The sequence below is a fragment of the Arachis duranensis genome, chromosome 8 (genome assembly GCF_000817695.3).
Source record: "Arachis duranensis cultivar V14167 chromosome 8, aradu.V14167.gnm2.J7QH, whole genome shotgun sequence".
Taxonomy (NCBI): Eukaryota; Viridiplantae; Streptophyta; class Magnoliopsida; order Fabales; family Fabaceae; genus Arachis; species Arachis duranensis.
The window spans coordinates 10,013,306-10,024,620 of NC_029779.3; the positions used below are offsets into that span (position 1 = coordinate 10,013,306).

Here is an 11,315-nt window from a genome sequence, read left to right on the forward strand (position 1 = left end):
ATTCTACCTCGGGCAAGTACTTGAAGGTGGTTATTCACGAAGACATCATCCATACTAATAGAACTATTTGGAAGGATGTGTTTTTCGGCCCAAGTCACCGCATCAAAGGCCTGCTCATAGACACCCATTGATTCGGTAGTTTTTCATTTTTTAGACTTCGGCTCGGGATTAGGGGGTGGATGAAGAGTTGTTTGCTTTACCGAGCTAGAGGGAGGGGGAGCTTGTTGAAGAGTTAGGTCAGAAATTATTTTTACCGAGGCAGACGCTCCCGAGTCTAACTTGGAAAGGGAGGAGAGATCGGTAGATTCACTGGCTTCTTTTAGTTGGATATTTTGGACAATAGCGCGCTTCCTAGCTATCCGAAGAGTTTTCATAGCTGCCTTAAGAGCCATCTTATCTACACGATATGAAAGTCAAGTTAGATTAGCCATCCACAAAACAATCAACAAAAAGTGTCTACAAAAATTAAGTAAAGGCTACCTTGCTCGGACTGAAGTTGGCTTGGATTTCCTAAAATCTCTTGGTATCTAAATAAGGAGCTCGACCCTAACACTCCTGAAACAAAGCTACTACACTCCCTTCGACCTCATCTAAGTCATCCAAGTTATATTTTACTATTACAGGACTCTCCTCCCAATACAAAGGGGTTCATCTGTCTCATTCAGAAAGAAAGGTCGAGCACCCTCAATAGCACGAATCTTGAAAAAGTAATTTTTAAAAATCATGAAAGGAATCGTCAAAAATGATAAAGACCTTCCTCTCCTGAATAGCTCGGAAGGAGATCCAGCCTTATCTTTTGGTGCTAAAAGATTTGTAAGGACAAAGAGATAAAAGAAGACCTTAAAAAAAGGAAGGACGTCAAGTTCCTAACAAAGAAGCTGGTAAATTTTTAAGAAACTCCACGAATCAGGATGAAGTCGGGAAGGGCAATGTTACAAACCCTAAGGACTTCAGACTCAAAATTGAAAAGGGAAGACTAACATCTAATTTCGGAAAAAACACACCCTCTCCTCAGGATCGGCAACTACAATCTCATAATTTCTCTCATCCTCCCAATTTAGACATATTCTATAATGCCTATGAAAGGTTTCAGTATAATTGTTATTAATACCCGAGACATGAGTCAAAACAGATATATCTACCCAAATAAGGTCGGATGGGACTTTAAAAGACATATTGTGAATTATTGAACGAGACATAAAAGCTACACCTATAATACAACAAAAAAAATATAATAAGAGAGGTAAAACAACAAAATCTGAAGAAGTCGGGTTATCTTTAATATTACAGTTCCTACAACAATTGACTTTCAACGAAATCACATAAAAAATGGAACCAACTTCAGAGAAAACGGTGTTATTTGGGAGCAACACAAAAGAAAGCCTCATACTCAGATTCACAGTGATAGTAACAAATAAAGATTAGGTTTAAAGCAAAGTTTTCAAGACTAAACTCCATTTTTGAAAAACCAATAAAGCATTGCCAACACCAGTAAAAACAAAATCAAGAAATACCATCTAGAACGCAGAAGCAGAAACAAAAATTTAAAGGAATTAAAGCACCAACCTTAAAGAGAATGCAAAGAGAAAATGGTGTACAAAAACAGCAAGACACGTATGATCCAAAGCCCCCAATGTATGAAACAAGAATTCAAGATAAGAAAAATCTTGAAGAAGCAGCAGAGATTACAGCGAAGATCAAAAAGATTTTTTGAAATAAAGGAAAGGGTGAGTGCAAACGTTTCAAAGAAGAGAAAAAAAAAAGAGAAATGAGTTTGGATATTTATAAGACACTAAGGGCAAAAAAGTCATTTCACACCCCTCATTAATAACATGCTCAGATCCCAAGGTAACTGCAAAAGTAACGTATGTTGATGCAATGTTTTGAATCTTGAAAAATACGTCGAGTACCCGACCTACCCCGGAAAGACGGCATACCCAACGTGGCCTAACTACATTCCAAAGATTAAATAAATCTACAAATGCTTGAGTCCGACCTCTTAAAAGCTCGGACTCCAATAGGATTACTATTCATACCCTGTTCCAAAAATAAGACCAGACCCAAAATGAATAAAGGCCCAAAAATGAATAAAGGCCCAACAAAAAATCCTGTTTCATCTTACCTACCCGACTTCATAGAGGTCGGACGCTGCGACTTAATTTTACTTACCTTAATAAGTAACTAATTCTTAAGATATCTTTCATTTATCTAAAAAGAGGATCTCAACAACTTTTCCAGAAAAATGGATGGTTATCCACCATTAAAGGTGAAACTATACTAAAAGGTGATCATCTATTCTAATATAAATACACTGACAACCTCACAGATATATTCAAGACACAATCTACTAAAAATCTGCCTAAAGTCTTTGCAGGTAGTACCCCTACCTTCTCACGAAAAGTTCAGACGACAGCACCTCGTTACCAGCACAAGTCAGACACTGTCTCAGAAAGAGTCTGGACCTCACGTTCAGACCCAAATCACCGTTTTAGATAACTTTTAGAACAATTATTAAATAAATTCTTATAATAAATACAAAACAAATATATTACAAATTTAAATTTTTTGGTATTTGCAATAATTTTTTTAATTTATAACTTTAACATGTATCATTAAAACATACGTAACTAAATTCTATTTATTTTTCTATACGTCTATACTTTAATATGTATGTAAGGAAATATAAAAAAGATTAATGTACAACTTTTTTTTTTTCTCAAAAAACTCTTCATTATATAATCTTTAAAACAAATTATTATTTTTAGAATTTGAATCCAAAACTTCTTAGTTAAATTATGAGTTTTTTTCATCAGTAAATTTTGAGTTATTTGCCAAAATCATCTCAACTAATTTCATTTTTATTACTTTTACGTATTTAATAAATAAACATACATGTGGATGCACTAGGATATATAATTTGAATTATAAGAAAGTGAGCACTAAGTACATACTTAGATTTTGAATGAGAATATACGTAAGTATAAGATCTTGTTCAGTTAGGAACTAACTATTACATTTGGAAGAAAGTTAATTAAAGCCTAAAGGGTTGTTATCAAATAATAAATAATCAATTGGCAGCAAGTGCATTAGAAATTATAATCACGCATCATAATAACACCGACCAGCCAACGACTTTGCTAGGTTTGATGTGAAACTATTATATTGTTTATATCGCAAAACACAAACATTGAAAATGAAAAGCATCATTCACCGGCACAAGTTAGACACCCACACAAAGAAAAATATTTAGTAACAAAAAAAAATTAAATTAAAAATAATTATAAAATTATTTAATTTAATTTAATATTTATAATTATTCATTAATTACATCTAAGGATAATTAAAAAATGCAAAATAAAAAAAAAACTTTTGACTACCTTTGATTAATTTTTACTGTCTCGCAAACATTTTGGTATAAATATATATAGGTCTACACAATGAAGTCAACTCCTTTGTTTAAAACATCTAAGAGTTTAATTGTTGTCATTAGAAAATAATTCATAGTATTATCTAATTAGATATTTTAGTTTATAAGACTTAAATACAATTCTAATTATTATATATAAGACAGAAATTTAAATATGTAAGAATTTTAAGTTAACAAGTGATTAAGCCAAATATTTTAATAATCTAAAAGTGCGTAAGTAATTAAATATATCTATGCAATAAATTAGATAAAAACATATTTTCACAATATATATTATATATATATATATACATATTAAATCGAATTAAACTATCATTCTTTTTAGTTGCATAACTACCTGTACCTGAAAACTGTACCAGCATTTAGGGTTTCTATAATTATCTCGTTCTTGAGACCACCATCAATCTACTTACAGATGCATGATTTATTTATTTTTTAAAATCAGATTTGATAAATATTCTGCTTACCTCAAGTGCTTATATAATGTGAGCTGCAGCTTTGTTTTGATATATTTCTATAATTATAATTTGTCTTATTCGATAATGATGTTTGGAATATCAAATCAATTTTTTCTGGAAATTATAGAACTTTATTTAAAAAAAAATCTTAATATGTGTAATGGTGATCTGCTTAGATTATCAGTTAAGGGTTTAAGGTTGTTAATTGAATTTTTTTTACAGAAAATATAAAAATTTTAAATTCTTAATACATTTGTTATGTGTTTATTAAAAAAAATTAAAACTTCCACTAATAGTAACCTTAAATTATATCTTAGTTAATTTTAATAAGCAATTAAGTGTAGGCAAGCACGGCATTAATATATTTGAAGTAGACATTTAAGGCAAAGCCAAAAGTGATTACATTGATTACTTCTCAAGCTAAAGTAGTTAGTATAATTATTAGTGAAATTTACATTCTTTATTTCTGCTCCTTTTCCTGCCCAAAGTCAACTATTCATTGTGCTTAGTCTGCTTAAAATCCTTGTCTGTGAACACTATAGACTTGTTACTTATTAGTGAGGAACTCTAATAAAGAATAAATTAAAAAAAAAAGGGTACATAACTTGTATAGGGCTGGCCAACAAGTATTCAACCTATCATAAGTTTTGTATAAAATATTTACTTTTAATATTTTTATTACACAATTATTTTAAATTTAAACAATATATTGTTTATTTTAAATATTCTAATCTAGGGCATTGCTTAAGAGTTTGCCACATGAAATTTGGGATAAAGGGCTTGGCCAAAACATGATGGTAAAATATTGGAAATACCAATATAATAGCCCAGTGTTATGTCATAGTTTGATCCTCATAAACTAACCTAGTTAACCTCTAATCTAAAGATACAATAAACCTGAAAGATAGAATGCCCTCAATATTAATTTACATATCCTACATAAATTCCTAGAAGTGTTGTTAAAATGTCAATAAACTTTTTTTTTGGTGACAAAAATGTCAAGAAACTGAAAGATTGAATATAATATAATTATTTACTCCTGCTTCATATTTTACATATTTTTTAACAATGCCAAAGGCTACAATTTACAATGGGTTGATGCACTATCTCAATTTGCTTGGAATTTATGACAAAGCGCTTGCCATATATATCTTCTTGGAAGCACCATATAAAAACTTCAACTTCAAAAATCAACAAAAATCATGTTATTAAAGCACAAGAACTGTAAGAAATATGATCCGCTCTGTGATTACCCTGCATTTTGAAAAGGAAAAATTCAAGTCAATCATTCCCCAGGCTCTAAATAATAGGAGCTTGTATCAGATTCCGCACTGCATTATCTCCATGATAGGGTGTGCTGCTCATGATGACAAACCTGTATAGTGCATCTCCATGTCACATCCCAGTCCCTTTGACAAACCAGAAATACGGATAACGCTACCGGAGAAGGAGTGGCCAGAGTTCTTTAATACAATATCTACACTGTTCAGAATATTAGTCTGATTGAAACATCAAATTAACATTGTGTAAAAATTGGACCTGCATAATTTGTGCAGCTTTTAGTGATTAGGGGCCAAACCAAAGAGGGAAACCAGTCTAAGTTAAGATTCTTTCACTTGAATTATCTACCTTTTTATGTACATTTATAATCAAGATAGTTCAAGTGATTCCATTGGAGATGACCAATGCTGTAACAGCGCTTCTACAGTTAACCTCCTTGTTGCACTAAGCATTGAGATGAAAAAACGGCAACCGTCAATTTTGTACTCTTCAAGAGGGTTTCTGTGCCCAAAGCTCCTTATATTCACCTGCCACAACTCAGATAATAAGCTTAAATCTGCTAAGGAAGGCAAAAGGATTCATTAGAACAAAGGGAGAATTTACTGCAGAACTGAGCCGATTCATGTTTACAAGGTGATCTCTCCAGAAGCAATCAAGAGTTTTCAAAAGAACAGCTCTCTGTATTTCATAAAATATCAAATACAGTGGTTAGTTATAGTTTTACATTACAAGAGTAAAGCAATTGAATAGTATCTGACCTCAATTTCCTTGACATATTTATCTTCATAACCAGACTCTTCAACAACATTTAGATATGAAGCAATTAGAAAATCTCCAAGATATTTGCGGAGGAGATTAGATGTTGTCCGATACTTCCCGTTCCTGCATTAGGCACATGTCAGTTTGTTCTACAACTCAATATATTGGACTCTCACATCTACAGTAAAGCAATTAACTCACTCGATTAGATCATCAGAGCAAATAACAAGCCAACGTCTTAATGAAGAGCTTTTCCTGCGGATTCCCCTGAACGCATTTGGAGGTGTGGGCAGATTTGGAAGGGAAAAGTTGACAATATCAATGGAACCCGCATCATTCAGTTGCTCAAGTGAGGTTAACAAAGAGTCATCGGTGATCCCTCCAAAAGATTCTGTGGCATTCAACATTAGATGGTTTTGAGCAGAAAAATGATAATCAAGAGGACATAACATTTGTTAAACAGAATGGAAACGCTATAGTTGCAATTAGTAATGACTTACCATGAAGCAGCTTTCCACCAATTGTCATATACTCTTTCAAGAGCTTACTCAAACTCCAGGTACATGGATGCTACAAATCCATTCAATGCTATAATAAATAAAAGGAAGTGATGAACAGAGAAACATACAACAAGCTAAAGGGAAAGCTGAACCACCTTCATTGGATTGATGTTACTGAAGACAATCTCATCCACAACTGCTTGCATGTACCTATAAGTGACACTCTTTAGATTATGAAGGGGGACTAGAAGAAAAGTGATTGAAGAGAAAGAAGAATACATCTTGATCACCAAAACTGGACAAAAACCAGTAACAAACTTAAAGTAAGCATAAACCACTCAAGAACTTAGTTTCAACTCCCAAATGTACATGCTTAATCATCCCTGAAAGATACCCATAGAGGACAAGCAAAAGAATTTTGATGTTTGAGAATTTAAAGTGACTTACTGGAATATGTGTTGGGAACAGCTTTCATCATCTCCAGTCAAGATCAACTGCCTTAGATCATAAACATGCTTTCGCTGCACCTGGTAAAATAATAATAATATTAGAGAAAAAATCAGTTGATAGATGATTAGTAGACTTTAACATTCCATCAGAATGTCCAATTTTGGAGAACAGTGAAATTTATTCCATAAATCTGACGAAGGTTAAGAATTGTGGCAGACAAATTTAGTTCTACACATTTTTTAAAAAGAACACAATTGCCCAGTAACAAATATTAACAACAAAAATAATAGTAAGCCTAATTTGGTAAAACAGACTTTCACCAATTTGAATCAACCAAGAATATTATGACAATAAGCTACAAAGTAATTACTTAACCAACTGTCTTTGAAATGTCTCCTCGTGAGTAACATACCTCCAATACTTCATCAAATTCAACTAGGCTCTTTCTTATGCTGAAGAAGAACTTCTCTGCATTGATTTGCAACCCCAAGAGCTGTACATATGTGATGATTCCAGATAGGCGAGGGAAGGTTACATTCATCATCGCAATGAATATTCGCATTAAATAAAATTAGAAAACAAGATGGCATGGGAAAAAGAAAACAAACAATTGGAAGAAAGAAATTCAAATATTTCACTGTGTGTGTCATGAAAGAAGAAATGTCATTATATGAGAAGAAGAGTAAAAGCACAGGTTCAGACATCTTCCCTATTCCCAAAAACAAATATATCCTAATGAATGATAATGTTAATAAGTAGATTATAACCTGCTTCACAATGGCATCACCCTCAATTGGCATATCCTCATCATTTGTAATCTTTGATATAAGTCTGACAGCCCATTCCGTATCAAAATTGAACTTTTGAAACATCTCGTCCTGCAAGCTGTAACAAGGATAATGTGAGAATTGTTGACAGCTCTTAATTAGTAAAATAGACTCATCCAGCCACCACAAGAAACCCAGATGTAAACAAACAAAATAAGGAGCAGGAAACATTTAAAAATTTAGGCATAAGATTCAGTCCTTATCTTTTGCAGAGAAAGGGGATACAAATCCAAACCTATACCTCATTGAAACATCTATTCATAAAAACAATAGTGTGTTTGTTGCAGTGGCATTTTATATTTCAAACAAAACTTCACATACTCCAACAAAACTTCACATACTCCTAATACCTAACATCTAACTAATCAAAGGCCAATCATTATTAATATAAAGTGAAGCCCAACATGGTCACGTTAATTACAAGAAATACAGTGATTGTCTGATTGAATTCACTTTGTTATTTTAATACTAATAATCATAAATGCTGAAAGAAGATAGATCCGAATAATAATTATCCATGAGTAAGAATGAGCATCTCCTTTTTAGTTTTATTTAAGTCGACAAGAATTGTTTAGATTTCAATTCATATGAAAATCATTAACAGTGGCAGCAGTGGTACGCTACCTAACCATAAATCGCGTTGAACCTGGATCTCCCTGCCTTCCTGCTCTGCCACGGAGCTAAAGTGAAGATTACAAAATGTATTATCAAAATGTGAGCACAACATACGGCTGGGACTGTGACAAAATATGTATTGACATTAATAAATATAAACAATGATACAATTCACGCCAAAATGATGTTTGTTAATTAGAGATTTTAGTATATTATTATTAGACATATAATCATTCATGTGCCTTTATCTAATAACTTTTTTGATAAATGGTTTCATGACATGGTATCAGAGCTTATGCCCAAAAGGTCAAGAGTTCAATATTTTGTTAATTCCAAAAAGAAAGAAACTCTTGCATGAGGAGACACGTTAGATATATAATTACGCATGTGCCTCTACCTAATAACTTAAGCTTTTGGAATAAGTGGTCCTATGACAATTATGCCGCAAGCTTCAGAGAAGCCTTGGACATCTTGTTGGATGCATGAGAAACACTTATTAGACGCTGGAATTATGACTGATATGTTTTATATGACATTTTGACACCAAATTTAAAATTCCTTACAGGAGGCAGCAAATGAAAAAAGAATTAAAAGAACCCTTCAGCCAAGCCAAAAACTTAATATCTTTTAAGCTGAAATCATATTAAGATAATTATTTGTGCAAACTAAAATATGTAAATAAGCAATTATCAACTATTACATTACATATATAGATATCCTTTTTTCTTTTGCAAATTTAGGATAATTGATCATCAAGATAATATCAGATACCTCAAATGATTTGTTGATAACATTCAATGTTTATGTAAAGCTATTCAATACAACAAGTATATAAAACTTAATCCTACATAAAAATGAATATATTTCCTATACAGTATTTTAACAACACATTGGGTTTTTCTCCCATAAATCTCTAAATCTTGGGTGGGGAGAGGTTAAGGTGAAACAGCTTTTCTTCAGAGAAATTTAAAATTTTATCTGAAATTAACAATTTCTAGAAGGGTCAATTGGATGCTTAATTGTAAACATCTTCCCCTTTTTCCCTCATTAGTCATCCAAGTCGAAGAATACAATAAAAGGCCATTCCTAGATCTAATATATTAGTATTTAGACCATTACTATGCTTAAGTTACCTACCTGGTTATCTATTCTCCGGGACTCATGTAAAGATGTACCAATTACATGAAGGCCACCAAGCCTTTTAACTTCAGAGCCTTCATGCAAACAGTGCTCTTCACAATCCTTCAGAACTGACACATAGGCAAGTGCTACTGTTGGACCAAGAGGGTAAAATTCAGAATCTTCATTAGCAAGCTCCTCCAGCTCCTCAAAACTATATGACAGACTAAATTGAATAGCCTCTGTGATCAAGGATTTAGCCTTCTGATATGTCCAGTTTCTACCCTCACTTTTCGAGACATATTTGGCTGAATAATTCATGTTGCAAAGAATATAAAATCTTGAGTTAAAAACATGAACTTATTCCTAAAATGAACAGAATGTCATCCAACCTTTATCTTTGGAAGCACCTATAATCAAAGATTTGTTAAAAACCGTATTTTCCAAAATATAGATTAAATATCAATATGTAACACTACCTGTCGCGAAACAGTCTCACTAGCAAGTTCAACATTTGGAACCTGTTGTGTCAATAAATGAATTACGCTATCCTCTATAATTTCTCTGGCAAGCATCTACACGCATAAGAAAAAATGCCACTTATAAGATCCAGTTCATGCCAAAGTGAACATATGTCATACAAACATGACGTCAACCAACCCTAGAAGAGATGCAAATGATCTCACTTTCTTGACATCCAAGAAATCAAAGACAATATTATAGGGTTCTCACAGAACATTGAGGATGGAAGACTCAAAAACGACTAATCTTACTAGCACACTTACTTTTGGATTTCCTCCAAGGATTATATCCGTGCCCCTGCCTGCCATATTTGTAGAGATGGTAATGGCATGTTTGCGTCCTGCCTGTGCAACAATTTCAGCTTCTCTTGCAGCATACTGAATCAAACGAAAGAGGGAATGTGGTGAGAGGCAAAACTTGAAACACGTGTGCCGGCACGCATGTGCACTATCTAAGAATAAAATGAAAGAGATAGACAGAGCATATGCTTCTGAAGAGACTAACAAGTTATACTTTCACAAACCTTAGGTCGAGCATTCAGGACATTGTGGGGAATATTCCACTCCCAAAGCAGACCAGCCAAAAGTTCAGAATTTTCTACACTGCATACAAAAAAGAGATCAGATAATAACTATTCTCCAAGCTACCAATTACTCAAAAGCTTTGGCACAGACAAAAACAAATTTAATATATAACTCATATTGTATTCAGTAAACAAAGGTGTACCAAAACTTACAGCAAGACTTCCATAGAAAATAAAATAGAAGCATAAATTCATTAATGCAAAGATAGAATTTAGAAACATTCTTCTGAAACTAATAGACAACAATAATTAGAACTGCCACAATGCTTACCTAGTTGTCCCAACTAAAATAGGACGGCCTTGTCTAAACATATATTCAACTTCTCGGCGAACTTGCTCCCATTTCCCACGAGCAGTCTAAAGCAACAGATTAAAAGAACAAACTTATGCCTTGAAGAAATAATCATTTACTATTATTGAAAAATAATCATTTACTATCATAGTGAATATTAGATGTCCTACGGCGAAAGCTTGAATAGGAAGATCTTTACGAATATTAGGAAGATTTGTGGGCACTTCAATGACTGGCATCTGGAACATTTTTAAGAATTCTCTCTCCTGTGGTGATAGATATATCAAGCTTACATATATTGCACATGAATTATGATAGATGGCAACTTATGCAATGCTAAAACTATATAAATCTTTTACTTCTGTTTTTGCAGTCCCAGTCATTCCTGACAATTTTGGATAGAGCTTGAATAATGACTGGTAAGTGATTTGTGCCACAACAACGGAATCTGCCTGTGCAGGGTTAAAACATTGAAACATTGA

At 33.0% G+C, this 11,315-nt stretch overlaps 1 protein-coding gene across 1 annotated transcript in view; it reads right to left on the reverse strand.

Annotated features, from left to right (window-relative positions):
- Positions 1–4,883: 4,883 nt before the first annotated feature.
- The window catches only part of LOC107460689 (protein translocase subunit SECA2, chloroplastic), a 9,409-nt gene continuing 2,977 nt past the window's right edge, over positions 4,884–11,315 (reverse strand). Inside the window, exons 13-30 of the mRNA XM_052253511.1 lie at positions 11,193–11,285; positions 11,004–11,099; positions 10,813–10,898; positions 10,482–10,560; positions 10,222–10,335; positions 9,916–10,011; positions 9,824–9,846; positions 9,455–9,785; positions 8,327–8,382; positions 7,643–7,760; positions 7,288–7,368; positions 6,873–6,952; positions 6,581–6,635; positions 6,426–6,495; positions 6,127–6,316; positions 5,925–6,048; positions 5,770–5,844; positions 4,884–5,693 (exon numbers count right to left, since the gene is read on the reverse strand). Coding sequence (XP_052109471.1) covers positions 5,535–5,693; positions 5,770–5,844; positions 5,925–6,048; positions 6,127–6,316; positions 6,426–6,495; positions 6,581–6,635; positions 6,873–6,952; positions 7,288–7,368; positions 7,643–7,760; positions 8,327–8,382; positions 9,455–9,785; positions 9,824–9,846; positions 9,916–10,011; positions 10,222–10,335; positions 10,482–10,560; positions 10,813–10,898; positions 11,004–11,099; positions 11,193–11,285 — 1,926 coding nt within the window. The 3' untranslated portion in view covers positions 4,884–5,534. The remainder of the gene's footprint in view (positions 5,694–5,769; positions 5,845–5,924; positions 6,049–6,126; positions 6,317–6,425; positions 6,496–6,580; positions 6,636–6,872; positions 6,953–7,287; positions 7,369–7,642; positions 7,761–8,326; positions 8,383–9,454; positions 9,786–9,823; positions 9,847–9,915; positions 10,012–10,221; positions 10,336–10,481; positions 10,561–10,812; positions 10,899–11,003; positions 11,100–11,192; positions 11,286–11,315) is intronic.